The sequence below is a fragment of the Leiobunum rupestre genome, chromosome 1 (assembly GCF_980474605.1).
Source record: "Leiobunum rupestre chromosome 1, qqLeiRupe1.1.hap1, whole genome shotgun sequence".
Classification (NCBI taxonomy): Eukaryota; Metazoa; Arthropoda; class Arachnida; order Opiliones; family Sclerosomatidae; genus Leiobunum; species Leiobunum rupestre.
The window spans coordinates 81,145,034-81,170,656 of NC_143384.1; the positions used below are offsets into that span (position 1 = coordinate 81,145,034).

A 25,623-nucleotide genomic window follows, 5' to 3' on the forward strand; every position below is an offset into this window, starting at 1 on the left:
TAAAAAGGCGGGAAAGATTTCTTCGAAAATTATTGGAAAGGCTCATTAGCTCAGTTGGTTAGAGCGTCGTGCTAATAACGCGAAGGTCGTTGGTTTGATCTCCCCATGAGCCAATGAGACGGAGGAACTGTTTTAAACGACTGTTTTTAAAAAGGCGGGAAAGATTTCATCAAAAGTTATTGTAAAGGCCCATTAGCTCAGTTGGTTAGAGCGTCGTGTTAATAACGCGAAGGTCGTGGGTTCGATCCCCCCATTGGCCAAAGAGAAGAATTAATTTAATTGAAACGACTATTTTTAAAAATGCGGGAAAGATTTCACCGAAATTCGTTGGAAAGGCCCATTAGCTCAGTTGGTTAGAGCGTCGTTCTAATAACGCGAAAATCGTGGGTTCGATCCCCCATGAGCCAAAGAGAAGAAGAATTTGTTTTCGAAACGACTAATTTTAAAAAGGTGGGTAAGATTTCATAGAAATTCATTGGAAAGGCCCATTAGCTCAGTTGGTTAGAGCGTCGTGCTAATAACGCGAAGGTCGTGGGTTCGATCCCCCCATGGGCCAAAGAGAAGAAGAATTGGTTTTGAAAGACTATTTTTAAAAATGCGGGAAAGATTTCATCGAAATTCATCGGAATGGCCCATTAGCTCAGTTGGTTAGAGGGTCGTGCTAATAACGCGAAGGTCGTGGGTTCGATCCCCCCATGGGCCAAAGAGAAGAAGAATTGGTTTTGAAAGTCTATTTTTAAAAATGCGGGAAAGATTTCATAGAAATTCATTGGAAAGGCCCATTAGCTCAGTTGGTTAGAGCGTCGTGCTAATAACGCGAAGGTCGTGGGTTCGATCCCCCCATGGGCCAAAGAGAAGAAGAATTGGTTTTGAAAGACTATTTTTAAAAATGCGGGAAAGATTTCATCGAAATTCATCGAAATGGCCCATTAGCTCAGTTGGTTAGAGCGTCGTGCTAATAACGCGAAGGTCGTGGGTTCGATCCCCCCATGGGCCAAAGAGAAGAAGATTTGGTTTTGAAAGACTATTTTTAAAAATGCGGGAAAGATTTCATCGAAATTCATCGGAATGGCCCATTAGCTCAGTTGGTTAGAGCGTCGTGCTAATAACGCGAAGGTCGTGGGTTCGATCCCCCCATGGGCCAAAGAGAAGAAGAATTGGTTTTGAAAGTCTATTTTTAAAAATGCGGGAAAGATTTCATCGAAATTCATCGGAATGGCCCATTAGCTCAGTTGGTTGGAGCGTCGTGCTAATAACGCGAAGGTCGTGGGTTCGATTCCCCCTTGGGCCAAAGAGAAGAAGAATTGCTTTTGAAAGACTATTTTTAAAAATGCGTTAAAGATTTCCTCGAAATTCATCGGAATGGCCCATTAGCTCAGTTGGTTAGAGCGTCGTGCTAATAACGCGAAGGTCGTGGGTTCGATCCCACCATGGGCCAAAGAGAAGAAGAATTGCTTTTAAACTATTATTTTCAAAAGGTGGGAAAGATTTCATCGGAATTCATTGGAAAGGCCCATTAGCTCAGCTGGTTAGAGCGTCGTGCTAATAACGCGAAGGTCGTGGGTTCGATCCCCCCATGGGCCAAAGAGAAGAAGAATTGGTTTTGAAAGACTATTTTTAAAAATGCGGGAAAGATTTCATCGAAATTCATCGGAATGGCCCATTAGCTCAGTTGGTTATCGGCACATTAGCTCAGTTGGTTAGAGCGTCGTGCTAATAACGCGAAGGTCGTGGGTTCGATCCCCCCATGGGCCAAGGAGAAGAATTAATTTAATGCCGGGAGTAGTGGCTCACTCCTGTAATCCCAGGCGTCCGGGAGGCAGAGTTTGTGGATGGCCGTGTGAGGACGACCACCAATCCCCTAACGGGTGGTCGGAATACTTCCGCAAAGGGTGTCCCCACCCCTGTCCCCACGTATCCCCCCGTTGGCGTGGCCGTTACACATATCTCGCCCTGATTAATCAGTTATTGTGTGTGTGCTGGTGTCTACGGCCTCGGGTCGACACCGATGTGTGTGTATCTCTTTAAGAATAGTTAGTTGTGAACGTACGAGAATGAAAAATTAATCGTCGAATAATACGTTTCCATTTGAACCGAAGCCTCCGTGGCGCAATGGTTAGCGCGTTCGGCTGTTAACCGAAAGGTTGATGGTTCGAGTCCATCCGGTGGCGGCGTCTTATTTTACTCGCGTTCATTCCGTATCATTATTATATTTTAAGAATAGTTAGTTGTGAACGTACGAGAATGAAAAATAAATCGTCGAATAATACGTTTCCATTTGAACCGTGCCCCCGTGGCGCAATGGTTAGCGCGTTCGGCTGTTAACCGAAAGGTTGATAGTTCGAGTCCATCCGGTGGCGGAGTCTTATTTTACTCGGGTCTGTGGGTGGGTCTGTGGGTGGGTCTGTCTTTCTGTCAGGACTGCGAACGCGTTCGCATTTTCGGTGCAAAGTGTAATCACTGCGTACGCAGTTTCTCAAAGGGTTGGCAAAACCACCGTGTGACGGTGAGCGTTAACGGATGCATTAGCGTTTTGGTTTGGATGGTGTTTTTTCGCTCACCGTCGTGACGGTTTGGTGTATTACGGTTTTTGTAATGTTTATGCGTAGGTTGTGAGTGTTGAATTTGTTGTGTTTGTGTTCTGATGGTTGTGCATGTTGAGTCTGTTGTGTTTATATGGGCGTTTTCTCTCCAACTTCTTCTTAATGACTTTGGGACGGACCGAGTGCTGAGTGTAATGCTACCTCTCAACGTCCAATGGCTGGGTTTCCACCTGTTGTACACGGTATTCGTCTTAGTATCAATTTGCGATCGCATCGGGCGGGATTTGAACCCGAGACCTCCTGATTGACAGGCGGACGTTCTACCACAGAACCACCGACACTTGTTACGCCTAATTGAAAATTAGACCTTCAGCTTTATCGGAAGCGTATTTAATAGAGTACGAAATTTTGGTTTAATTGAAATAGAATTGAAATTGAAATTATTGCATCGAAGAAATTCTAATTTAGCGTTTCTCTATTGATTAAAAACAAATGCGCCACCCAGGTTTCGAACCCAGACCATTCGGCTTGGCAGTCGAGCGCTCTACCACAGAACCACCGATAGCTGCTTAGATTCACTGAAATTAAGACAGGCATCGTAAGCATAATAGGTAATAAAGTCTTTTTTTATTAATGAATTTATGAAGGCCTAATCTGGTATTTTTTAAAGGTTAAATCTTGTTTTAGCGCAGTCAGCCGAGATTAGAGGGTTAAAGGGTAGACCCTGTGGGTGGTCCACTTTCTTAACGACCTATATATAGTTCTGTTAATTCAAAGGAGATAATTTAACGTTAATTGCTTTAAGAGGTGGCGGTTAGTCAAGTGGCTCTCTGTGCTTTGTTGATGGTAAGGTTTTTGCTTCTTGTAAATACATTTGGTGTGGATATTTGGATATCTACGATTTCTAACGCAGTCAATGATTTCTTGGGTGTGCGAGTCATTATATGATATTGGAAATTGGACGGCATTGGTCTTTTTCATGTGGTATGCGTCACAACGTCAACAGGAAGTGAACGAGTCGTCCACTACCAGATATCTACGGTATCTTCATCAAGGGCGAGTGTTGAAATAAAATGAGCGTTAAAGATGCGGCAAGTATTTCGTAAGCGAGTAATTCCAAAAAGCCTCTGTAGATATTTCTTTCATTAAAATTTGCTTCGTATTATATTTAACTGATAAACTTGTTCTGTAAAAGGGTTTAATTCAATTGTGCATTGTTATAGTACGTCTAACTTACTGTTGTAACTACTTAACTTATGATATTCTGAATAAATTAAAATTGGTCGTTTCGTCTCAATTATTTTAATTATAAATAAAATTTTATACCGCGCGGGATAGAAATGGGTTAATATTTTTAACAAATAACTCTAAATTGCTGAGATATATCTTAAAGGGTTATCTCGAGAAATTAATACCACTAGGGACAATTCTACCGAGGAGAGATATATTTTGGCTTGCCAACTTGTTATATTTTAGGAATAGTTAGTTGTGAACGTACGAGAATGAGAAATAAATCGTCGAATAATATGTTTCCAAATGAGTCGAAGCCTCCGTGGCGCAATGGTTAGCGCGTTCGGCTGTTAACCGAAAGGTTGATGGTTCGAGTCCATCCGGTGGCGGAGTCTTATTTTACTCGCGTTCATTTCGTATCATTTTTATATTTTAAGAATAGTTAGTTGTGAACGTACGAGAATGAAAAATTAATCGTCGAATAATACGTTTCCATTTGAACCGTGCCTCCGTGGCGCAATGGTTAGCGCGTTCGGCTGTTAACCGAAAGGTTGATGGTTCGAGTCCATCCGGTGGCGGAGTCTTAATTTACTCGCGTTCATTCCGTATCATTTTTATATTTTAAGAATAATTAGTTGTGAACTTACGAGAATGAAAAATAAATCGTCGAATAATATGTTTCCGAATTAATCGAAGCGTCCGTGGCGCAATGGTTAGCGCGTTCGGCTGTTAACCGAAAGGTTGATGGTTCGAGTCCATCCGGTGGCGGAGTCTTACTTTACTAGCGTTCATTCCGTATCATTATTATATTTTAAGAATAGTTGGTTGTGAACTTACGAGAATGAAAAATTAATCGTCGAATAATACGTTTCCATTTCAACCGAAGCCTCCGTGGCGCAATGGTTAGCGCGTTAGGCTGTTAACCGAAAGGTTGATGGCTCGAGTCCATCCGGTGGCGGCGCTACTTATTTTACTCGCGTTCATTCCGTATCATTATTATATTTTAGGAATAGTTAGTTGTGAACGTACGAGAATGAGAAATAAATCGTCGAATAATATGTTTCCGAATGAATCGAAGCCTCCGTGGCGCAATGGTTAGCGCGTTCGGCTGTTTACCGAAAGGTTGATGGTTCGAGTCCATCCGGTGGCGGAGTCTTATTTTACTCGCGTTCATTCCGTATCATTATTATATTTTAAGAATAGTTAGTTGTGAACTTACGAGAATGAAAAATAAATCGTCGAATAATATGTTTCCGAATGAATCGAAGCCTCCGTGGCGCAATGGTTAGCGCGTTCGGCTGTTAACCGAAAGGTTGATGGTTCGAGTCCATCCGGTGGCGGAGTCTTACTTTACTAGCGTTCATTCCGTATCATTATTATATTTTAAGAATAGTTAGTTGTGAACGTACGAGAATGAAAAATTAATCGTCGAATAATACGTTTCCATTTGAACCGTGCCTCCGTGGCGCAATGGTTAGCGCGTTCGGCTGTTAATCGAAAGGTTGATGGTTCGAGTCCATCCGGCGGCGGCGCTACTTATTTTACTCGCGTTCATTCCGTATCATTATTATATTTTAAGAATAGTTAGTTGTGAACGAACGAGAATGAAAAATTAATCGTCGAATAATACGTTTCCATTTGAACCGAAGCCTCCGTGGCGCAATGGTTAGCGCGTTCGGCTGTTAACCGAAAGGTTGATGGTTCGAGTCCATCCGATGGCGGCAACTTATTTTACTCGCGTTCATTCCGTATCATTATTATATTTTAAGAATAGTTAGTTGTGAACGAACGAGAATGAAAAATTAATCGTCGAATAATACGTTTCCATTTGAACTGAAGCCTCCGTGGCGCAATGGTTAGCGTGTTCGGCTGTTAACCGAAAGGTTGATGGTTCGAGTCCATCCGGCGGCGGCGCTACTTATTTTACTCGCGTTCATTCCGTATCATTATTATATTTTAAGAATAGTTGGTTGTGAACGTACGAGAATGAAAAATTAATCGTCGAATAATACGTTTCCATTTCAACCGAAGCCTCCGTGGCGCAATGGTTAGCGCGTTAGGCTGTTAACCGAAAGGTTGATGGCTCGAGTCCATCCGGTGGCGGCGCTACTTATTTTAATCGCGTTCATTCCGTATCATTATTATATTTTAGGAATAGTTGGTTGTGAACGTACGAGAATGAAAAATTAATCGTCGAATAATACGTTTCCATTTCAACCGAAGCCTCCGTGGCGCAATGGTTAGCGCATTAGGCTGTTAACCGAAAGGTTGATGGCTCGAGTCCATCCGGTGGCGGCGCTACTTATTTTACTCGCGTTCATTCCGTATCATTATTATATTTTAGGAATAGTTAGTTGTGAACGTACGAGAATGAGAAATAAATCGTCGAATAATATGTTTCCGAATGAATCGAAGCCTCCGTGGCGCAATGGTTAGCGCGTTCGGCTGTTAACCGAAAGGTTGATGGTTCGAGTCCATCCGGTGGCGGCATCTTATTTTACTCGCGTTCATTCCGTATCATTATTATATTTTAAGAATAGTTAGTTGTGAACGAACGAGAATGAAAAATTAATCGTCGAATAATACGTTTCCATTTGAACCGTGCCTCCGTGGCGCAATGGTTAGCGCGTTCGGCTGTTAACCGAAAGGTTGATGGTTCGAGTCCATCCGGTGGCGGAGTCTTACTTTACTTGCGTTCATTCCGTATCATTATTATATTTTAAGAATAGTTGGTTGTGAACGTACGATAATGAAAAATAAATCGTCGAATAATATGTTTACGAATGAATCGAAGCCTCCGTGGCGCAATGGTTAGCGCGTTCGGCTGTTAACCGAAAGGTTGATGGTTCGAGTCCATCTGGTGGCGGAGTCTTATTTTACTCGCGTTCATTCCGTATCATTATTATATTTTAGGAATAGTTAGTTGTGAACGTACGAGGATGAGAAATAAATCGTCGAATAATATGTTTCCGAGTGAATCGAAGCCTCCGTGGCGCAATGGTTAGCGCGTTCGGCTGTTAACCGAAAGGTTGATGGCTCGAGTCCATCCGGTGGTGGCGCTATTTATTTTACTCGCGTTCATTCCGTATCATTATTATATTTTAAGAATAGTTAGTTGTGAACGTACGAGAATGAAAAATAAATCGTCGAATAATATGTTTCCGAATGAATCGAAGCCTCCGTGGCGCAATGGTTAGCGCGTTTGGCTGTTAACTGAAAGGTTGGTGGTTCGAGTCCATCCGGTGGCGGAGTCGTATTTTACTCGCGTTCATTCCGTATCATTATTATATTTTAAGAATAGTTAGTTGTGAACTTACGAGAATGAAAAATAAATCGTCGAATAATATGTTTCCGAATGAATCGAAGCCTCCGTGGCGCAATGGTTAGCGCGTTCGGCTGTTAACCGAAAGGTTGATGGTTCGAGTCCATCCGGTGGCGGAGTCTTACTTTACTAGCGTTCATTCCGTATCATTATTATATTTTAAGAATAGTTGGTTGTGAACTTACGAGAATGAAAAATTAATCGTCGAATAATACGTTTCCATTTCAACCGAAGCCTCCGTGGCGCAATGGTTAGCGCGTTAGGCTGTTAACCGAAAGGTTGATGGCTCGAGTCCATCCGGTGGCGGCGCTACTTATTTTACTCGCGTTCATTCCGTATCATTATTATATTTTAGGAATAGTTAGTTGTGAACGTACGAGAATGAGAAATAAATCGTCGAATAATATGTTTCCGAATGAATCGAAGTCTCCGTGGCGCAATGGTTAGCGCGTTCGGCTGTTAACCGAAAGGTTGATGGTTCGAGTCCATCCGGTGGCGGAGTCTTATTTTACTCGCGTTCATTCCGTATCATTATTATATTTTAAGAATAGTTAGTTGTGAACTTACGAGAATGAAAAATAAATCGTCGAATAATATGTTTCCGAATGAATCGAAGCCTCCGTGGCGCAATGGTTAGCGCGTTCGGCTGTTAACCGAAAGGTTGATGGTTCGAGTCCATCCGGTGGCGCAGTCTTAATTTACTCGCGTTCATTCCGTATCATTTTTATATTTTAAGAATAATTAGTTGTGAACTTACGAGAATGAAAAATAAATCGTCGAATAATATGTTTCCGAGTTAATCGAAGCGTCCGTGGCGCAATGGTTAGCGCGTTCGGCTGTTAACCGAAAGGTTGATGGTTCGAGTCCATCCGGTGGCGGAGTCTTACTTTACTAGCGTTCATTCCGTATCATTATTATATTTTAAGAATAGTTAGTTGTGAACGTACGAGAATGAAAAATTAATCGTCGAATAATACGTTTCCATTTGAACCGTGCCTCCGTGGCGCAATGGTTAGCGCGTTCGGCTGTTAATCGAAAGGTTGATGGTTCGAGTCCATCCGGCGGCGGCGCTACTTGTTTTACTCGCGTTCATTCCGTATCATTATTATATTTTAAGAATAGTTAGTTGTGAACGAACGAGAATGAAAAATTAATCGTCGAATAATACGTTTCCATTTGAACCGAAGCCTCCGTGGCGCAATGGTTAGCGCGTTCGGCTGTTAACCGAAAGGTTGATGGTTCGAGTCCATCCGGTGGCGGCAACTTATTTTACTCGCGTTCATTCCGTATCATTATTATATTTTAAGAATAGTTAGTTGTGAACGAACGAGAATGAAAAATTAATCGTCGAATAATACGTTTCCATTTGAACTGAAGCCTCCGTGGCGCAATGGTTAGCGCGTTCGGCTGTTAACCGAAAGGTTGATGGTTCGAGTCCATCCGGTGGCGGAGTCTTACTTTACTTGCGTTCATTCCGTATCATTATTATATTTTAAGAATAGTTGGTTGTGAACGTACGATAATGAAAAATAAATCGTCGAATAATATGTTTACGAATGAATCGAAGCCTCCGTGGCGCAATGGTTAGCGCGTTCGGCTGTTAACCGTAAGGTTGAAGGTTCGAGTCCATCCGGTGGCGGAGTCTTACTTTACTTGCGTTCATTCCGTATCATTATTATATTTTAAGAATAGTTGGTTGTGAACGTACGAGAATGAAAAATTAATCGTCGAATAATACGTTTCCATTACAACCGAAGCCTCCGTGGCGCAATGGTTAGCGAGTTCGGCTGTTAACCAAAAGGTTGATGGTTCGAATCCATCCGGTGGCGGAGTCTTATTTTACTCGCGTTCATTCCGTATCATTATTATATTTTAAGAATAGTTAGTTGTGAACGTACGAGAATGAAAAATAAATCGTCGAATAATATGTTTCCGAATGAATCGAAGCCTCCGTGGCGCAATGGTTAGCGCGTTTGGCTGTTAACTGAAAGGTTGATGGTTCGAGTCCATCCGGTTGCGAAGTAGTAATTTACTCGCGTTCATTCCGTATCATTTTTATATTTTAAGAATAGTTAGTTGTGAACTTACTAGAATGAAAAATAAATCGTCGAATAATATGTTTCCGAGTGAATCGAAGCCTCCGTGGCGCAATGGTTAGCGCGTTCGGCTGTTAACCGAAAGGTTGATGGTTCGAATCCATCCGGTGGCGGAGTCGTATTTTACTCGCGTTCATTCCGTATCATTATTATATTTTAAGAATAGTTAGTTGTGAACGTACGAGAATGAAAAATAAATCGTCGAATAATATGTTTCCGAGTGAATCGCAGCCTCCGTGGCGCAATGGTTAGCGAGTTCGGCTGTTAACCGAAAGGTTGATGGTTCGAATCCATCCGGTGGCGGAGTCTTATTTTACTCGCGTTCATTCCGTATCATTATTATATTTTAAGAATAGTTAGTTGTGAACGTACGAGAATGAAAAATAAATCGTCGAATAATATGTTTCCGAATGAATCGAAGCCTCCGTGGCGCAATGGTTAGCGCGTTTGGCTGTTAACTGAAAGGTTGATGGTTCGAGTCCATCCGGTGGCGGAGTCGTATTTTACTCGCGTTCATTCCGTATCATTATTATATTTTAAGAATAGTTAGTTGTGAACGTACGAGAATGAAAAATAAATCGTCGAATAATATGTTTCCGAATGAATCGAAGCCTCCGTGGAGCAATGGTTAGCGCGTTCGGCTGTTAACCGAAAGGTTGATGGTTCGAGTCCATCCGGTGGCGGCAACTTATTTTACTCGCGTTCATTCCGTATCATTATTATACTTTAAGAATAGTTAGTTGTGAACGAACGAGAATGAAAAATTAATCGTCGAATAATACGTTTCCATTTGAACTGAAGCCTCCGTGGCGCAATGGTTAGCGTGTTCGGCTGTTAACCGAAAGGTTGATGGTTCGAGTCCATCCGGTGGCGGCGCTACTTATTTTACTCGCGTTCATTCCGTATCATTATTATATTTTAAGAATAGTTAGTTGTGAACGTACGAGAATGAAAAATAAACCGTCGAATAATATGTTTCCGAATGAATCGAAGCCTCCGTGGGGCAATGGTTAGCGCGTTCGGCTGTTAACCGAAAGGTTGATGGTTCGAGTCCATCCGGTGGCGGCGCTTCATATTTTACTCGCGTTCAATCCGTATCATTATTATTTTTTTAAGAAATGGAGGGGCCATAGTAGGAGAAAAGAAGGATAAATCTTCGAAAGTACGAGTAGGAAAAATAAATCGTTGAATAATTAAAAACGTGTTCTAGTCTAAGCCTTTCATTTTTACCATTTTCTAGTCAGAGACTTAATATCACAATCACAATAATAATAGTTATGTCCGGCTGGTCGTTTAGTTACGTTTAACAAATTAATCTTCTTTCTATACATCAAAATACATAGAATGTAAGTATGACATTCTTTAAAAGTTAAAATTTTATAGATTTATTTAATGAAGCTGGAAGTCGCTGTTCAACGGTTTTATTACCACGTGACTATTTTCAAAGGGTTCTACCGTTTAATGGCGCTCAAATGTTTCGAAAAAGAAATTTTACCCACCATAACACCGTGGCGCTACGAACGGTGCTCTTTTAAAAGAACCAATTACAAAATCTAGCTTCAGGTCCAGCATCTTATTTGTACATGCAAAGATCGAATTAGCCTTTTCAGTATACATAAAGTCACGTAGTGGCCATCACGAGGGGCTCAAACTGTTGGAATTGCTCGTTTACATCTTAGCAGATAAAAACTTGCTGTTTATGAACTTTACGTAGGTCGATGTCACTTGGAAAGGCTATTTAACCTTGGATAAATAATGAACTGGATATAGCACTACGTTTTTTAGGCGTTCTCAAATGGCATATCGCGACTACAGCGCGATCGGTCGGCGGATAATGGCAACACCATTTTTGGCGGAACAAGCTTTTATGTTTACATATTCTATTATTGCGCAAGATTTGAACACGTGCTGTTGTTAGACCTATTTTTTTAGTCGGTTTCTGGTTCTTTTGGTGGTGAATCGGACCATGGAAAAATTAAGGACATCCAAGATCTGGGTGCATGATCTCCTGTAAGTTATAGAAATTTGTTTTATTGTTATTAAGTCAATTAAATCCTCACAATTTTTATGAATTAAAATGAATTTATGGAACACTTATCATGAATTAGGGATTTCTAGACCCAAAACCAAAGCTCATTTTTCAACTTCAGAATCTTCAGGTAAGACCTAATTCTTTGATTATCTGTATTACATTTTAAAGAAACATTTTTTTAATTAGATGGAACATCCTACGAAGAGCCCAATAGTTCCAGTAGTGGATCAGCAGGTACAGTACTATTTAATCTTACTTTATTCAGGTATTAATATATAAATATCTAGATGAGAGTGAGAAGTTTTCATTGAAAAAAAGTAACAGAGTGAATGATCAGCATCCTCCGACAGATATATACTATGGTGATTTATCTTCAGGTGTGTAACACTATTTCATACATTGAAATTTCCAAATTTAAAATTGTTGTTTTTGCCCAAGATGAAAATGTTTCAAGTGATAATGACATTTTAAGTAATGAGGAAATAGAGAAGTGTAACACAAATGTAGAAATTCACACTGCACCTCCCCTGAGGACCATATCAAAGTAAGTTTAAACTTAGGCCATTTTGATTTTCAAATTTGTAATTTTTGTTCCTGTTAAAGCATTCGGAAACCTCTAGTCAAAAATGCAAAAACACCAGCAAAGAAAAAAGCCAAACAAATTATCCGCAGTCATATGATTGATCGTAAATACAATTTTTTTTCCTTATTCTTGTATAGCTTCTATTACTGATTGTATTTAAACATTACAGCCAGTGATTACGACGGAGCTTTTGGCGGGATAGTAATGGAAGTTCAAAACGCATTTAGAAACTCTAAACTAGAGTTAAGTCAAGGTGCAAAAAAGGTTGCGAATGGATTTTGAACCTTAACAACAAAGATTTGATCGAATTGAAAGGAACCCTAAGGCCAATCTTATTTGAAACACCAGGGGACAAAATTGCAATTAAAACTAATAAATTAATTAAAAATAATAAGATAGTAGAAATTTTTTTAAACTCTTTAAAGCATACTACGGTAAGCTTAGTATTGTGCTGACATTTAGTAAAAAAGTTTTTGATTTTAGGTTTTCTTTCTTGATGTAGGGTTTTCAAGATATGACCATTCGTGAAAGAGTTTAGGCAATTAATACCTTGACAAGGAGGACAATTGAAATGGGTTGCGCCCAAAGAAAGAATGTTGCCATAAATGTTGAAATTCCAATAGAAGAGGCGAGAGACACTTTGATGTATGTCGTTGGAGCGGTGTTGAGAGCAATAGGGAGAAAGAATGAATATGGAGCAGAAATAGTAAAAAATATGTGTGCACCAAAGGAAGAAACTTCATTGGAGTTACGTGCATGGATTGAAGTCCAAGATAGGGGTAGCCTTTTCTATCCAAATGCTGAAGCGTTTGATTTATTTTTGATGATGTATAAAAGAATAGTGATATACTTCGGGAAGTTGGAAATCAAGGATAGAGTAATGAAAGCCAAACAAGATATTTTAGAATACGATGAAATTCTAAAAAAATGGAACAGCTTTTGTGAAAAAGTTAATGTGCCAGAGAATCAAGCAATATCTACACTTAACCATTGCGTTCAGAATTTCATGAACACCATAGCTAATGGACATCTGAAAAAATTAAAAGATGACTTCAAGACAAAAGCACGATTAAAAACGGTTACATCAAAGGCAAATTTTAAAGACCGACAACGGAAACAACTACTGCAAATGTCTTCAGGTTTTAACAAATAACTTACAATACTCTACTGTTTTTAATAAAGAGAAAGATGCTTTTACAACTAGTTCCCTTTTATTCAATTTGTTCTTCAATAGACTCTATTGAAGTATTACCTGCAGCGCTGTGACAAGGGATTTTGTAATTTTTTTAGCATGAATAATGTTTCACGGTTATTTCCAATGGTGTCCACTGTAGGGTTTTCATTTGAACCATTGGCCCCTCGTTGTCTAGAGAATTCCAGTTCCAGTGGATCTTGGTTAAAGTTGCCTGTGAGAATAAACTTTGCACCTTTAACCAAAAGGAATTTAATCACATCTATCATAGCTGTAGCTGTAAAAAATCCGGAAAGTGTTTCTTGCGACAGTAACATTTTTTTCCTTTCTCGTGATCCGTATTCACCTGGAAGATTCTCCACCTCCTGTTCCCAGTCATCTAAGTAGCCTAAAAACTCGTCTTCAAGCCACTGGAAAAGAAAGGTTGATGTATTCAAGAAACTCACATCATCTAACCAAATTTATTCGTACTTTCAAACGTTCATCATTTATCTCAGAAAATGGCATCTTATTTTTCTTTCTTTTGTGATATGCCTCGTTGAAGTTCGTAGTATTAAAAATGTCGAACCATTTGTCAAATATTTGAATGAATTTGATGGTTTCAGTATATTTATCTTTAAAACTTAAGCTAATTGTGTTTGCTACTGTTGAACTAAGCACTTGAGATGCATATCTTACTATATGAATTCAAATATACATGGTCAGTCGTCAATTTGTGCGCTTTTCTTAGATTTCCAGGATTTAGCGTTTCTTTTTTGTACAGCTCTATCACAAGATTCCATGTAATATTTTGGCCATTTTTACTCATTAATCTAACCTTTGATCCATCTTGGCTTGAATATAAGCAATTTCAGGCTGTTTTAAGCAAATGTGGTGGGTCAAATATGAAGTAGATTTTTCTTTTCTCATCTAGACTGTAAGGGTTATCAGAACAATGTGGAATGTCTTCGTTGGTTTCTGTATTCATTGCAAAAACCTTGCGGTTTGTGGAAGCTCCATCTCCGATGATCGATATAATCTTGAAACCAAGTGATTCGAGTTTTTCGACAGCTTCCCAAAGTATCGAGTTCAAGTCATCCGCTGCTAAACTGCTTGTGGCGAAATGAGCGAACGGATATTTTACACGAGTGGTTGCACCTCTTAACATAAGCATCAAAACGTGCGAAGCGGGAGTTTTATCTGAATTAAGCCGATTAATGTTGTTCCTTGCGTCATTCAAGTGGGTGTAACCGACAATATCTCCTGTGGTCTTTTTATATATTAGCTCCTCCTTGACTTTTAATTCATCCAACAGAATGTTAAAATATTGCTGATGAGGTTCAAGAGATTCTGGCTTAATGTCTTCTTTCATCTTATTTAAAACCATATCGGAAAAGTCTAGACTTCGTTTATCTTTCGGACTATACCGGAACAGAGTACTGTATGATGGTAATTGTAAAATATTCGAGTCTGATAATCTTCTTCCTCGCTTATCATTCTGTTTAATTACCTTCAATTGTGTTCGCAGAAAAAGCGCTGAAAATGACGTATCTTCCTTGATTAAACTGTTTTCTAAAATAGAATGAAGACACGAATCATCGCCAGATTGAAGTTCTTTTCCTTCAACAACAATATATTTCTTGATCTTTGTTTGGAGACGTATGATTTTTCGTCTAGAAAGCATTTCTGTTTTCTTTGAGTCTTTAATCAGTTTGATGAGTTCCTCTTTTGATAGAGATTTGTACTTCTTATTTCTATCTTTATTTGTTGACTTGACTTTCAAAGCGAAGCTTCTTAGCTTCAAACAAAACACGCAGGTTTTTTTATGAGATAATATGGTACACAAATCGGCACGCATAGCTCCGGAATCAAAACAAACTTTCCCTCGGGATCTTACTTTTAATAAGTTGACTAGATATTCATCTTGAATTCCACTACATACAAATAATTGATCAAATTTGGACAATAGGCAGCACAGTTCAGTTTCGTCATGAACCCAATTTGGTAGAATAATCAAATTATGGTTAGTTAAGGTTTGACCCAAAACTGACATTTTAATTGGAATTCAGGGTTTATCATTAGATCTATTTCTATTTTCTTTCTTTGTCTGTTGACCCGATAAAGTTGTACTTCAGTATCATTACAACACGAAAACCAATTTGAGATTTCTTGGAGCTTAAACCATTTTTCAGATTTCAGGAAAGATCTAAAACTATTTACTAGAGACGTAGGATTTGCGGTGGCTTCAAGATTATTGTCAAGGTTGGTATTTTCTTCAGATGTTACAGATGGCAAATCTAACACATTTTCCACTACTTCAAAATCAGTTGGAGGAATGGCTTTCTCATTGTTGATTTCATTTGTTAATGTTGTATTATTCAATGTATGTTCAACTTCAGTTTCGTCCATTGCTTCAGAAGTTAAAGGTAGTTCCACAGTTGATGGTATTTCCTTTAAACAAAATTGATATTAAAAAGGATAATTCATTTACAAACAACCTTTGATTATAACCAACTTGAGTTGTATCTGGAATTGGAGCAGTATCGTGAAGGCAATTAATATTTGCTTCTTCTCCTGGTTCATCACTATTAGCCGTTGAAGTTTCAAATCCTGCCAATGTTTGTGGTATTTCCTTAAAATAAAAATGATATTGAAATGCATGAATTTACTTATGACATTTGATTAAAACCAACTTGATCTGTAATAGGAATATCACGTGAAATCACAGCTTCAAGCAACTCAGCCGGAGCAGTCTTTTGAAGGCTCGGAACATTTTGCTGCTCTTCGCAATCAGTTGAAGTTTCATTTCCCAATGTTGACACCACACCCTACAGAAATCATAATCAGTATACTTCTTTATTTAAGAAAATTCCCACAAGACTTTTACTTGACTATGAACGGGATCAGGATATTCTGGAGTTGGTCCTTTCTGATCCACAAAATGCTTGGAACATACGTACGTGTCTTTCGTAATTTTATCCAGTGTAAAGTCCCTTCTTACCTCTTTCAACCAATTTAGCCATTTCCTGCATATTTCAGGTTTTCTCTTTGTTTAAGGAAAGGGTACAAACGTTATTCCAGACATATCGGGTTTATTCCCATATCGAGAATCGCTATGGCATTTTGGGTAAGCAGAATGCCTTACTCTTCCCATTTTAAATCAATTAATTAATTTAATAACTACAGAAATGCTAGTTAAAAATACTAATACCACAACTGAAATATTCAAGCTAAAATTAAAAGCAAAATTAAAAGATATAAAGGTAGTCTCGAACTTTCGATATGATATCCTGCTAGACGAATTTGAAATTCAAGCCGTTAGTTTTGGAATGTCGCGCCTGCGCAGAAAAGCTTGTCACAGTAAATTTCCATCCCGCCCGCGCGTACCCACGCGCAATTTTTTCGTTTTCGACAAACGCCCGCGAATGCCCTGTGGAAGGTACGAGTGCTATATTCAGTTCATTATTTATCCAAGATTTAACGTACTGCTTTGATTAAATTCATTCTCAATATGGAACAAATAAATAATGTAAAGTTGTCTACCTGCCTTGGTGTAAAGATTTATTTATAGCTAGCATGTAAATTATTATCTATACAAATGATCAGAATTTACATGGCTCTGAAATTTTGTTTCAATGTATAAAAGGAAACTCGGGGATAAAATAAATAACACAAATTTATTCAGTTAACACATTTTATACAATTAATACACAGTTAAAATTTTACAATTACTACAGTTGGTTTAAAAATTTACAATTACTACAGTTGGTTTAAAAATTTACAATTAATACAGGTTTAAAAATTTACAATTAAAACAGGTTTAAAAATTTACAATTAATACAGATTTAAAAATTTACAATTAATACAGGTTTAAAAATTTACAATTAAAACAGGTTTAAAAATTTACAATTAATACAGGTTTAAAAATTTACAATTAAAACAGGTTTAAAAATTTACAATTAAAACAGGTTTAAAAATTTACAATTAATACAGGTTTAAAAATTTACAATTAATACAGGTTTAAAAATTTACAATTAATATAGGTTGAAAAAATTACAATTAATACCGGTTATAAAAATTACAATTAATACTGGTTATAAAAATTACAATTAATACAGGTTTAAAAATTTACAATTAATACAAGTTTAAAAATATCTTTCAGTCTTCGTCTTGCATTTCTTGTTGGAGGCTCAGGATCTCTTCGGTTGTTTCCCGGAAAATCCTTCTGCTCTGATTGGCGAACTGAAGGAATTCCCGGTACTCCAACGTGTGGACTGCGCACAAGTGGCCCTCCAGATCCTTATCCCTGCGTGATAAACGAAACAAAAAAAGGAAATGTTAATATCATTCTGTTACAAAATTAATAACAAAATCGTAAAATCCGATTAATTAACTTACGACGAAAAACGTGCGGCGCAGAACCAACAGAAGAAAACCCCGTCGAAGTGGAACTCGTTGACGTGTTTTACAAGTTGTGCTTGGTGACAAACACGTGGCAACAACAACGGCGAGGTTCCCTGAACTTGACGGTGTGCATGTTGCGGATGTGCACCAGGAGCGAATCCCGGCCAGAAACACTCTTGAAGGAGCATTTCTTGCAGCCGTATTCGCCCTCAACCAGGGAGAAATGAAAGCTGCAAGTAAAATAAATCACGGTTAAAATTATATCTTTTTCATCTACTGTTAGCATATTTATATATAGGGTTAGTATCCAGACTATCAGTGTGCTCCAAATATGACGATAACGAAAGTGACTCATGACTAATCGTGATAAGAGGGAAATCATCGGCGATCGCGGGCAATGCTTATCTATTGGGGAGTCATGGTCCGTCACCAATGCCAAATAGGGAGGGGGGGGGGTTAAAAGCAAGGCAAGAGAATGACAAGGCGGAAGTTTTATGGAAAATTATATAATAATAATAATAATAATAATAATAATAATAATAATAATAATAATAATAATAATAATAATAATATTTATTTTGCAAAAACACAAGCATTGCTGGCAACCACAGCGGCAAAGCCTATTCGTGGTGGTTACCGGGACAAAACAAACAAGAGAGAAAATAAATTATTCGAAATGAATAGATACAGAATCAATTAAAAAAAATTAAGAATTATAAAAAAAGGAGAGTGCAAGTTAATTAATATTAATATTAATTAATATTAATTCCAAAGAGAAATATCCATCTCCTTTTGCAGATTCCCGATTATTTTTCGAAATATTAATTAAATTCCTTTTGAATCATTTCATTGTGAAGAACGCATTTCTTAAGCCGTTGCTGCGGTTAGAAGCCCTCTTCACGTCCTTTCAGCGCTTGTCCCCGCTTTAAAAGAGTTTAAAATGAAATTTAAGAAAATTGTCCCGAAATTGTGTTAACTAACTAGTGCTACAAGAAGTGGCGAGATGTCTTTTATATGTGTATAGATATAGGTCTACTTATTTCAGTCAATATTATGTCCATTGCCCCTTGTAAAACTGTACAATGCCCACACCATCATAAAAAATTTAACCATTACGTTCTTAAAATAAAAATTGGCTTTTTGTTAAAGCATTCGCTGTGCTTATACTTCTGAAATTCTTTTGACCCTAGCTCTTAATTATGAAATGATCCCTAATATTTATGACAGTAAACAAATTAGCTGTTCGAATCATTGAGTTGGGAATATTAATCTAGAGATCCAATCAAATCTGCTCCCCGCGAAACAAGTTTTTGAAAATTACGAATGTGTCGTCTCCTCTAAAATGACGTGAAAACTTTATCATATGACCCGTGGCGCCATCCATTATTTTTGAAAAAAAAAATATTTTTGCCGGAAAACGCGTCTTATTTGAACGAACCATTGAGGTAGACGGCGCCACGGGTAGAATAATAAGGTTTTATCGTCATTTGGGAGCAGACGGCAGTATTCTTATTTTTTAGAAACTTGTTTCGCGAAATACTGAAATCCGACGTTTTGATTGGACCTCTAGATTAATAATCCCAACTCAATGGTTCGAATACCAGCTAGTAAAATAGAACACAATGAGAATGAGCCTTTTCGCATTAAGGGGAGAGGGAGAAGGGTGCGTATGCGCGTTGGTTTGTTTGTAGCCGACATTACTGCGCGATCACTTGGATTATATGGATAAGTAATAGTGTTTCTTCTAATTACTGTAAGTATATGTAACATAATTACTCATAAGTATGCCACTAGCTCTATTTCTTCACTAACGGTTATTTTCACTGATATTGCGTCATCCGTACTCTGCGTAATAGTTGACATCATATATGATGTCATATTTGTCGTCATCGAATCTCAAATGCCGATTATGCCGTCGCACAATTAGCTCTACGTCTGATAAATCGACGGCCATTATTTCAGTAAACAAACCTGTTTGAACAACCAAGGCTTAGTAGTTAAAATGATATACAATATAGAGTCCAGTGCTTTTAATGCAAATTAATGAAGTTCTCGGAGACTCACATTCTAAAATAAATTTGCATTGTCAAATAAAAGAAGCCGGTTTATTGGAAAAAATAGCTTGATCTTTTCTGGGGCATCTACAAGGTTGGAGTCTTTGCAGATTCTTTTGAGCCTAGGCCTAACTCTTCTAGGCTCGGTATGGGTTTTAAAAACGCTGGTGGAATATCCCACTTCGACGACTTGTTCCATTTTTGGAAAGCGATCACTGAACCGTAATGGTCACTTTCCCCAACCTTTTATTTTTCTAAACTACTCATTATTTAACTTCAATAAATTACATTGGGCTGACTAAAATTCCGACGCAAAAAATTCCTTCCCAATTTAAAGGTTTTCCATTGGCTGAAATAAATATGTTAGTAGCCAATAGTGTGACTTCCAAAATTACTAGGATGAATAAAAAGGTTAAAATCTAACTTAGTCCACCTTTTTACTGGTTCGTGGTGAAGATTTTTGAATGGAATAAAGGTACAGTGGCATACGTATGAGTAATTATGTTACATATGCTTGGAGTAATAAGTGGTTAATTAAAAAAATCTCGATGAAATCGCCAAGAAGTAATATTTCCGAGAGCCAGGACCTGCAAGTTGCTGTTTATATAGCGCTTGTTGAAATAATGGCTGTTTAATTACCTGTACGGGCTGTGGATGCTAGCGCAAAGCATTCTGATGAGATCACCTGTGGTATGGGACGCCATGATTGCTCCTAGGGGCATTGGTATATTAAACCCTGACTACATTTGGAAATAATGGAATCTTTTCACCTGTAGACAGAACGTCTTGTTTTTGATATCTGTTTAAAAGGGAACACTTGTTACATACCGTACACGTGAAAAGTTTCCATTATTTCAACAAGCACTATATATAAACAGTAACTTGGAGGTCCGGACCCTCGGAAATATTTCTTCTTGGCGATTTCCTGGAAGATGTTTTATTTAAGCATCTACAAGGTTGGAGTCTTTACAGATTATTTTGAGCCTAGGCCTAACTCTTCTATTCTCGGTATGGGTTTTAAAAACGCTGGTGGATTATCCCACTTCGACGACTTGTTCCATTTTTGGAAAGCGATCACTGAACCGCATTTTCCCTAACCTTTTATTTTTCTAAACTACTCATTATTTAACTTCATCCGCACAAACCGGGTTTATAAATTTCAATAAAGGTACATTGGGCTGACTAAAATTTCAACGCAAAAAATTCCCCCTCAATTTAGAGGTTTTCCATTGGCTGAAATAAATATGTTAGTAGCCAATAGTGTGACTTCCAAAATTACTAGGATGAATAAAAAGGTTAAAATCTAACGTATTTCACCTTTTTACTGGTTCGGGGTGAAACAAACCGTTAGTGAAGATTTTTGAAAGGAATAAAGGTACAGTGGCAAGGATTATATTGTGGCAAAAGATAATTAATAGGAAAATTGGATAGCGTCACTTACAAGCAAAGTGTGTAGCAGACACTTTTTTAGTGGCTACCCTGGCTGGTAAAAAAGGAGACGTAGATTGGGTATCGACTCTTTTTATGAAACCAAGTAAAAATAAAATGAAAAGGATCCGGTTTCCGTAGTCAAAGAGTTCTTTAGTTCAGGCACAGACGGATATGGATAAGGTTTCTGAACACACTTCATTGAATTCTGCTTTTAACCTCTTGAGCGAAAAAGAAACCGAGGGGCTAACCACTCTCTGATAATATGTACACCGATTACATAAATATGAAAATGAGTACAGCCTTTTGTAGCAGTAGCGGCGCTAAGGTTTTTTTCACAGGTGGGCTATGTATATTGTGGCCCTTAGCGGGAACCTTGGATTGACCATATTTCGCAAAAGTGGTGAAACTGAAAAAAACGAAATTTTTCCAGGACGCGAGAAGAGCAAGCAGCTCTCGTCACCTTTACTAGACCCCCTACTGACCTTATATCCGATCTGGAGGGGACACGAGCACGTCTAGGTATTTCCCCAAGTTCCCCTTTTCTTTTCTTTCTATTGTCCATTCTACTTTCTCTCACTAGGGACCTGGCATCATGACGTCACGCCGTACCTTTGGCCATGGCTGGTATACCTTCTTTTCCAATTGGAAAAAGCATAGGTGACGTATTATCTACGTCATGCTGCCAAGTCCTTATTTCTGCTCTCTTCCTCCCGAATCTATCTGTTTATGGTCTACTATCTTCTTGAGTAAACGAATTGATTTTGAAAGATTTTTTTCCAGAAAAACGTTTCTGGGCAATAAAACCAATTTCTAGAGATAAAGAAAATTCATAAATTCAAATATGTGGCCTCTTAATTATAAATATGTGGCCCTTTTAATATAAATAAGTGGCCTCTCTCAGAAATGCAGGGTGGCTAAATCCCACTTCAGCTCACCCTTAGCGCCGCTACTGTTTGGTTGTGCTAAATCTGTACTCACTTACGTAATCATTTTAGTGCAGTCAAAGCTACAGGCCTGTACACCGATTACGGGGAGTGATTAGCCCCTCGGAAGAAACTCAATCAACATACGTTATGAATTCATCATTTTTTTTCGAGAAGAAAGGCGTACAATGAGAGAAATAAGAAAGGTATGTCCAAAATCGTTTTTTGAGTTTTGAAATTAATTGGGTTTCTTTTTTATATCTTTGAAGCTTAAAAGAGCTAAAGAACTGAAAGAGGAACCCATTCATTCCGATTCTTTGAAGACTTTCCTGTCCTTTCATGATTACGAGGATAATTCCGTTAGCAAACCTCTAGAAAGAAATGAACTTACCCGTGTAGAATTAAGATATATTTTTCTGTAAAAGTTAATATAATCTAACAATTACTTTATTAATTACTTTATCTATATTTACAAATTAAGGCATTGGTACACAAACGATAACGGACCCTCTCTATTACGAGAATCAATGTTTAAAAGATAAAATTTTAGAGTACGAGGAGGTTTTACGTCGTAAGTTCTGGTTAGTAGAAAGGTTTCAACGTTATGACAACGTAGCGCAATTTTATACTGGAATTCCAACTTTTCCAGTTTTCCCGTGGTTGTTTAAGTGACTATTTTATATTAATTTTAATTACTCTAGGAAGCTGAAATTAAAAACATTTTTTTAGTTTTCTGAAAGATAAAGCAAGCAAGATGAATTATTACCGAGCTTCAAGTCTTGAGAAGAATGAGCGCAAAAATGTTAGCTTTCGAAAATGATCTATAATTAACAAATGTTTAGCCGTGCTAATGAGATGATAACTGGGGTTGGTTGTGCAATATATAGGCTTTATAGCGGACCGTTTTGACATGAAAAGATGTTTCGCGGAACCCATGCCTTTCCTAGCGTAGTCCTTCCCACCTCTATTTACGGTTAATTAATACTATTTTCCCTGTAAAACAAGGACTCATAAAAAATGTTTAAGCCTCTTAAAATTTAAAAACTGACGCAACTTACCCAAGAATGTATTCCGCTTAACAGGAAAATACATCTGAACCCAGGTATACCGGCGCACGTTATATAATTTTGGAAAATACCGTCTATTGCGTTATTTTTCGAAGTGTTGATTAATTGATTAACATAAGACATGTGCAAAATCGAAAGATTGTTGCCAGTGTGGGGCAAGGAGCTCACGAATGGGTTTGCTCAAACCTAAGAATTTGGAATTCCTGTGAGTATGAACATTAGGGTAACTTAATATTATACTAACAACACGTTTTAGCAATCCAAGCCAATTGAAAAAGATACATCCAAACCAAGTTCGTTAAATGAAACTGTGTCAGAAGCGCCAAGTAGCGCTAGTCAAAAATCAAGCACCTGTTCTGACACCATAAATGAAGACATTTACGTAGGTTTAGAAGATTACATCGTAGAAGAAGCTTACGCGAGTGAGAAAGATTACTTTATTTCTAATGTGGAAAGGAAAAGAAGATCGGAGAAAGGAGGTTGTCAATCAAAAGAGCCTAATGCAGAAAAGAAAAGAAGATTAGAAAATGAAGCAAAAGGTTTGTTATAATTTCTTTATTAATTCTTGTAATATTGTTGAAAGTTTTAATTTTTTTTAACCATAGAGAAGAGGGTAGCAGTAATGAGTGTAAGAACAACTAAGTCACATAAAGAATTACTGAGTGCATCGAAGCTTGCTGAGAAAATGCAAGAATCACAAAACCGTATCATAAAAGATGTAGGTGTTTCAGTAACTCGGTTGGCAGAAGCAACAGAAATTCTATTGAAAAAGGAAACAGAAAAAACAAATGGACAAAAAGAAATAATCAAAGCACAAGCGGAACTTGTTGCAATAAAAAAAGAAAGCAATAGATTAAAGATGTTGTAGCTCGCAGCGCAAAGGAGAAACAATGAATTATTGCAATATTTACTTAATGTTATCACTAAACCAAATATTCCCATCCCAAAAGCAAAATAATATTTGTTAATAATTATATTTTAATAAAATAATTGTGGGAAATAGAGTGCCAATTCATTTAATTTGTAAAGCGCCTTTGAACAATTTGGCTCTGGTTTGTGGGCCAGCCAACCTCCACTTATCAGCTGGATTAGCAGTGGGCTCCGCAACATCTTGCCATGGTTCCGATCGTCATCAATCCAAAGTCTATTATAATCTCCATATTCACCCGCTTCTAGTGGTTCTAAATCATTAAAGTCATTGGGCACACCTCTCAAAATACAAATTTTAGGAAGCACAACACATATGCACGCAGTAATAATTTTTGTGGCTTTTTCAGGGAAATAATGTAAGACACGATCTTTGAGTAGACATCTAAATCTGTTTTAGCACACGGTTACACCGTTCAATTACACTTCTGGCTGACTGTTGGCGTCGAGAAAACCTTTCTTGAGGGGAGTTCCTTGCTGGTCTTGTAATTGGCGTTGTCAGCCAAGGTAATAACGGGTAACCACTGTCTCCTAATAAGCAGAAGACACATTTAGATATAGAAAAACTTAATTTAAGATATTTAGTACTTACCCATCTAAATATTTTTGCTCTAAGTAAGTTGATATTATAGAAGTATTGTATATATAGGTGTCGTGAGCTGAGCCTGGAAACTTTGCATTAGCTTGCAAAATGATCAGATCATAGTCACACATCTTTTCTCAATAACAAAATGTTAGTGCTGAATTTTGATAATCACCATTTATACTATATACGTACCAGTTGTACGTTGATGGAATGATAACCTTTGCGATTTACGAAAAGATATTCTCTGTTTTCCCCATTAATTTTTACTGGTGGAATAATTGCAATATGCGTGCAATCGAGCGCTCCAATTACTCCTGGGAAATGGGTCTTTTCCATAAACCTGTAAAGCGTTATTTTATGCAAGACACTATAGAAATATTGAAATATAAAACAAAACCAAATTACCTCATTTGGACAGCCATCCTTTCAACTTCTGTTGATGGGAATTTTATAGTTTTCTCAGCCAAATGATTAACAATTACATTTGTAACGCAAGTAATCACTCTTGATACTGTTGCTTGGCTAACTTCTAAAAATTGATCTTGCCCTATACATGTCTGGTATGATCCAACAGCGTAGAAATTATGCAATCAAAATCTAAAACCATAATTGTACCAAAAAATAACATTTCAAATATATAAAATAGATCTATTAAATATAAACAAAGTAACAAACCTTGCTATCAACTGGTAGATTTGTTGATCTCTGTCCTGACTATCGGTTTGTCAAGCCGATATAAGCGCCTAAAGTTAATATCAGAAAGCTCAAAAGCTTTAGATCTATCTCTACACGCTGCCTTCGTAAGTATTTTCTTCTATTCCTATTTACTACTAATGCTAAATTTAGTAACTCGATACGAACCAAATTGATCGCGGCCATTTTTCCTGTGTCTAAAAATTTCTAGTCTGCTAAAGCTATGATTGGATGAAATGCTTATCGAACACGTTTTCGACAGCTACTACCCTTTCGAAATGAGATTCGACTTCATCTCGAATTTCGATTACGAATCGAAGTGATTTTATCGAATTGATTCTTACAGAATACGACTTTGGCCCTTTTCGAAATCTCTGTTCGAAATCGAAAAGGTTTTCGATCGAAATCGTCATTTACTCATTTCGAAGCTTACAGAATTGGGCCCCAGGGTAAGTATAGAACCGGTAATGCCGAGATTACCACGTTGACGCACATAAACGTGTGACTTGATGTTTGTTTAGGAGCATTAAACTAGAAATACGCTATAATGATAATTAAAAA

General features: G+C 37.8%; 2 protein-coding genes and 18 non-coding genes across 20 annotated transcripts; 19 read left to right on the forward strand and 1 right to left on the reverse strand.

Annotated features, from left to right (window-relative positions):
• The first annotated feature begins 482 nt into the window (after nt 1–482).
• Nucleotides 483–556, forward strand: TRNAI-AAU (transfer RNA isoleucine (anticodon AAU)). Its single transcript has one exon. It is a non-coding gene; the product is annotated as a tRNA-Ile (tRNA).
• A 220-nt stretch (nt 557–776) lies between these two features.
• On the forward strand, nt 777–850 carry TRNAI-AAU (transfer RNA isoleucine (anticodon AAU)). The gene has a single exon. It is a non-coding gene; the product is annotated as a tRNA-Ile (tRNA).
• A 73-nt stretch (nt 851–923) lies between these two features.
• Nucleotides 924–997, forward strand: TRNAI-AAU (transfer RNA isoleucine (anticodon AAU)). The gene has a single exon. It is a non-coding gene; the product is annotated as a tRNA-Ile (tRNA).
• Nucleotides 998–1,070: 73 nt separating this feature from the next.
• Nucleotides 1,071–1,144, forward strand: TRNAI-AAU (transfer RNA isoleucine (anticodon AAU)). Its single transcript has one exon. It is a non-coding gene; the product is annotated as a tRNA-Ile (tRNA).
• A 220-nt stretch (nt 1,145–1,364) lies between these two features.
• Nucleotides 1,365–1,438, forward strand: TRNAI-AAU (transfer RNA isoleucine (anticodon AAU)). Its single transcript has one exon. It is a non-coding gene; the product is annotated as a tRNA-Ile (tRNA).
• A 72-nt stretch (nt 1,439–1,510) lies between these two features.
• On the forward strand, nt 1,511–1,584 carry TRNAI-AAU (transfer RNA isoleucine (anticodon AAU)). The gene has a single exon. It is a non-coding gene; the product is annotated as a tRNA-Ile (tRNA).
• Nucleotides 1,585–2,098: 514 nt separating this feature from the next.
• On the forward strand, nt 2,099–2,171 carry TRNAN-GUU (transfer RNA asparagine (anticodon GUU)). The gene has a single exon. It is a non-coding gene; the product is annotated as a tRNA-Asn (tRNA).
• Nucleotides 2,172–4,089: 1,918 nt separating this feature from the next.
• On the forward strand, nt 4,090–4,162 carry TRNAN-GUU (transfer RNA asparagine (anticodon GUU)). Its single transcript has one exon. It is a non-coding gene; the product is annotated as a tRNA-Asn (tRNA).
• Nucleotides 4,163–4,278: 116 nt separating this feature from the next.
• On the forward strand, nt 4,279–4,351 carry TRNAN-GUU (transfer RNA asparagine (anticodon GUU)). The gene has a single exon. It is a non-coding gene; the product is annotated as a tRNA-Asn (tRNA).
• A 689-nt stretch (nt 4,352–5,040) lies between these two features.
• Nucleotides 5,041–5,113, forward strand: TRNAN-GUU (transfer RNA asparagine (anticodon GUU)). Its single transcript has one exon. It is a non-coding gene; the product is annotated as a tRNA-Asn (tRNA).
• Nucleotides 5,114–6,187: 1,074 nt separating this feature from the next.
• TRNAN-GUU (transfer RNA asparagine (anticodon GUU)) lies at nt 6,188–6,260 on the forward strand. Its single transcript has one exon. It is a non-coding gene; the product is annotated as a tRNA-Asn (tRNA).
• A 116-nt stretch (nt 6,261–6,376) lies between these two features.
• Nucleotides 6,377–6,449, forward strand: TRNAN-GUU (transfer RNA asparagine (anticodon GUU)). The gene has a single exon. It is a non-coding gene; the product is annotated as a tRNA-Asn (tRNA).
• Nucleotides 6,450–7,138: 689 nt separating this feature from the next.
• TRNAN-GUU (transfer RNA asparagine (anticodon GUU)) lies at nt 7,139–7,211 on the forward strand. Its single transcript has one exon. It is a non-coding gene; the product is annotated as a tRNA-Asn (tRNA).
• Nucleotides 7,212–7,710: 499 nt separating this feature from the next.
• Nucleotides 7,711–7,783, forward strand: TRNAN-GUU (transfer RNA asparagine (anticodon GUU)). The gene has a single exon. It is a non-coding gene; the product is annotated as a tRNA-Asn (tRNA).
• Nucleotides 7,784–8,281: 498 nt separating this feature from the next.
• Nucleotides 8,282–8,354, forward strand: TRNAN-GUU (transfer RNA asparagine (anticodon GUU)). The gene has a single exon. It is a non-coding gene; the product is annotated as a tRNA-Asn (tRNA).
• A 117-nt stretch (nt 8,355–8,471) lies between these two features.
• Nucleotides 8,472–8,544, forward strand: TRNAN-GUU (transfer RNA asparagine (anticodon GUU)). Its single transcript has one exon. It is a non-coding gene; the product is annotated as a tRNA-Asn (tRNA).
• A 687-nt stretch (nt 8,545–9,231) lies between these two features.
• On the forward strand, nt 9,232–9,304 carry TRNAN-GUU (transfer RNA asparagine (anticodon GUU)). Its single transcript has one exon. It is a non-coding gene; the product is annotated as a tRNA-Asn (tRNA).
• A 687-nt stretch (nt 9,305–9,991) lies between these two features.
• Nucleotides 9,992–10,064, forward strand: TRNAN-GUU (transfer RNA asparagine (anticodon GUU)). The gene has a single exon. It is a non-coding gene; the product is annotated as a tRNA-Asn (tRNA).
• A 1,201-nt stretch (nt 10,065–11,265) lies between these two features.
• On the forward strand, nt 11,266–12,088 carry LOC149967218 (uncharacterized). The gene is made up of 6 exons (XM_090167619.1): nt 11,266–11,350; nt 11,410–11,457; nt 11,511–11,600; nt 11,662–11,767; nt 11,827–11,909; nt 11,976–12,088. Exons 1-6 carry the CDS (start codon nt 11,269–11,271, stop codon nt 12,086–12,088), a joined length of 522 nt encoding a protein of 173 aa, XP_090023745.1. The 5' UTR covers nt 11,266–11,268.
• A 957-nt stretch (nt 12,089–13,045) lies between these two features.
• LOC149967219 (uncharacterized) lies at nt 13,046–13,595 on the reverse strand. Its single transcript, XM_090172568.1, has 2 exons — nt 13,470–13,595; nt 13,046–13,408 (listed from the first exon to the last, which is right to left on the reverse strand). The coding sequence occupies exons 1-2, from the start codon at nt 13,503–13,505 to the stop codon at nt 13,055–13,057; spliced, it is 390 nt and encodes a 129-aa protein (XP_090028694.1). The 5' UTR covers nt 13,506–13,595; the 3' UTR covers nt 13,046–13,054.
• Nucleotides 13,596–25,623: the final 12,028 nt, after the last annotated feature.

Excerpts from the sequence above, each read along its gene's own strand:
- LOC149967218 (XM_090167619.1), top strand. The coding sequence starts at position 11,269 with ATGAATTTATGGAACACTTATCATGAATTAGGGATTTCTAGACCCAAA. Across the intron at positions 11,601-11,661 it reads CTATGGTGATTTATCTTCAG|ATGAAAATGTTTCAAGTGAT; the intron begins GTGTGTAACACT and ends TTTTTGCCCAAG. Across the intron at positions 11,768-11,826 it reads CCCCTGAGGACCATATCAAA|CATTCGGAAACCTCTAGTCA; the intron begins GTAAGTTTAAAC and ends TTCCTGTTAAAG.
- LOC149967219 (XM_090172568.1), bottom strand. The coding sequence starts at position 13,505 with ATGCCATTTTCTGAGATAAATGATGAACGTTTGAAA. Across the intron at positions 13,409-13,469 it reads TAAATGATGAACGTTTGAAA|TGGCTTGAAGACGAGTTTTT; the intron begins GTACGAATAAAT and ends TTTCTTTTCCAG.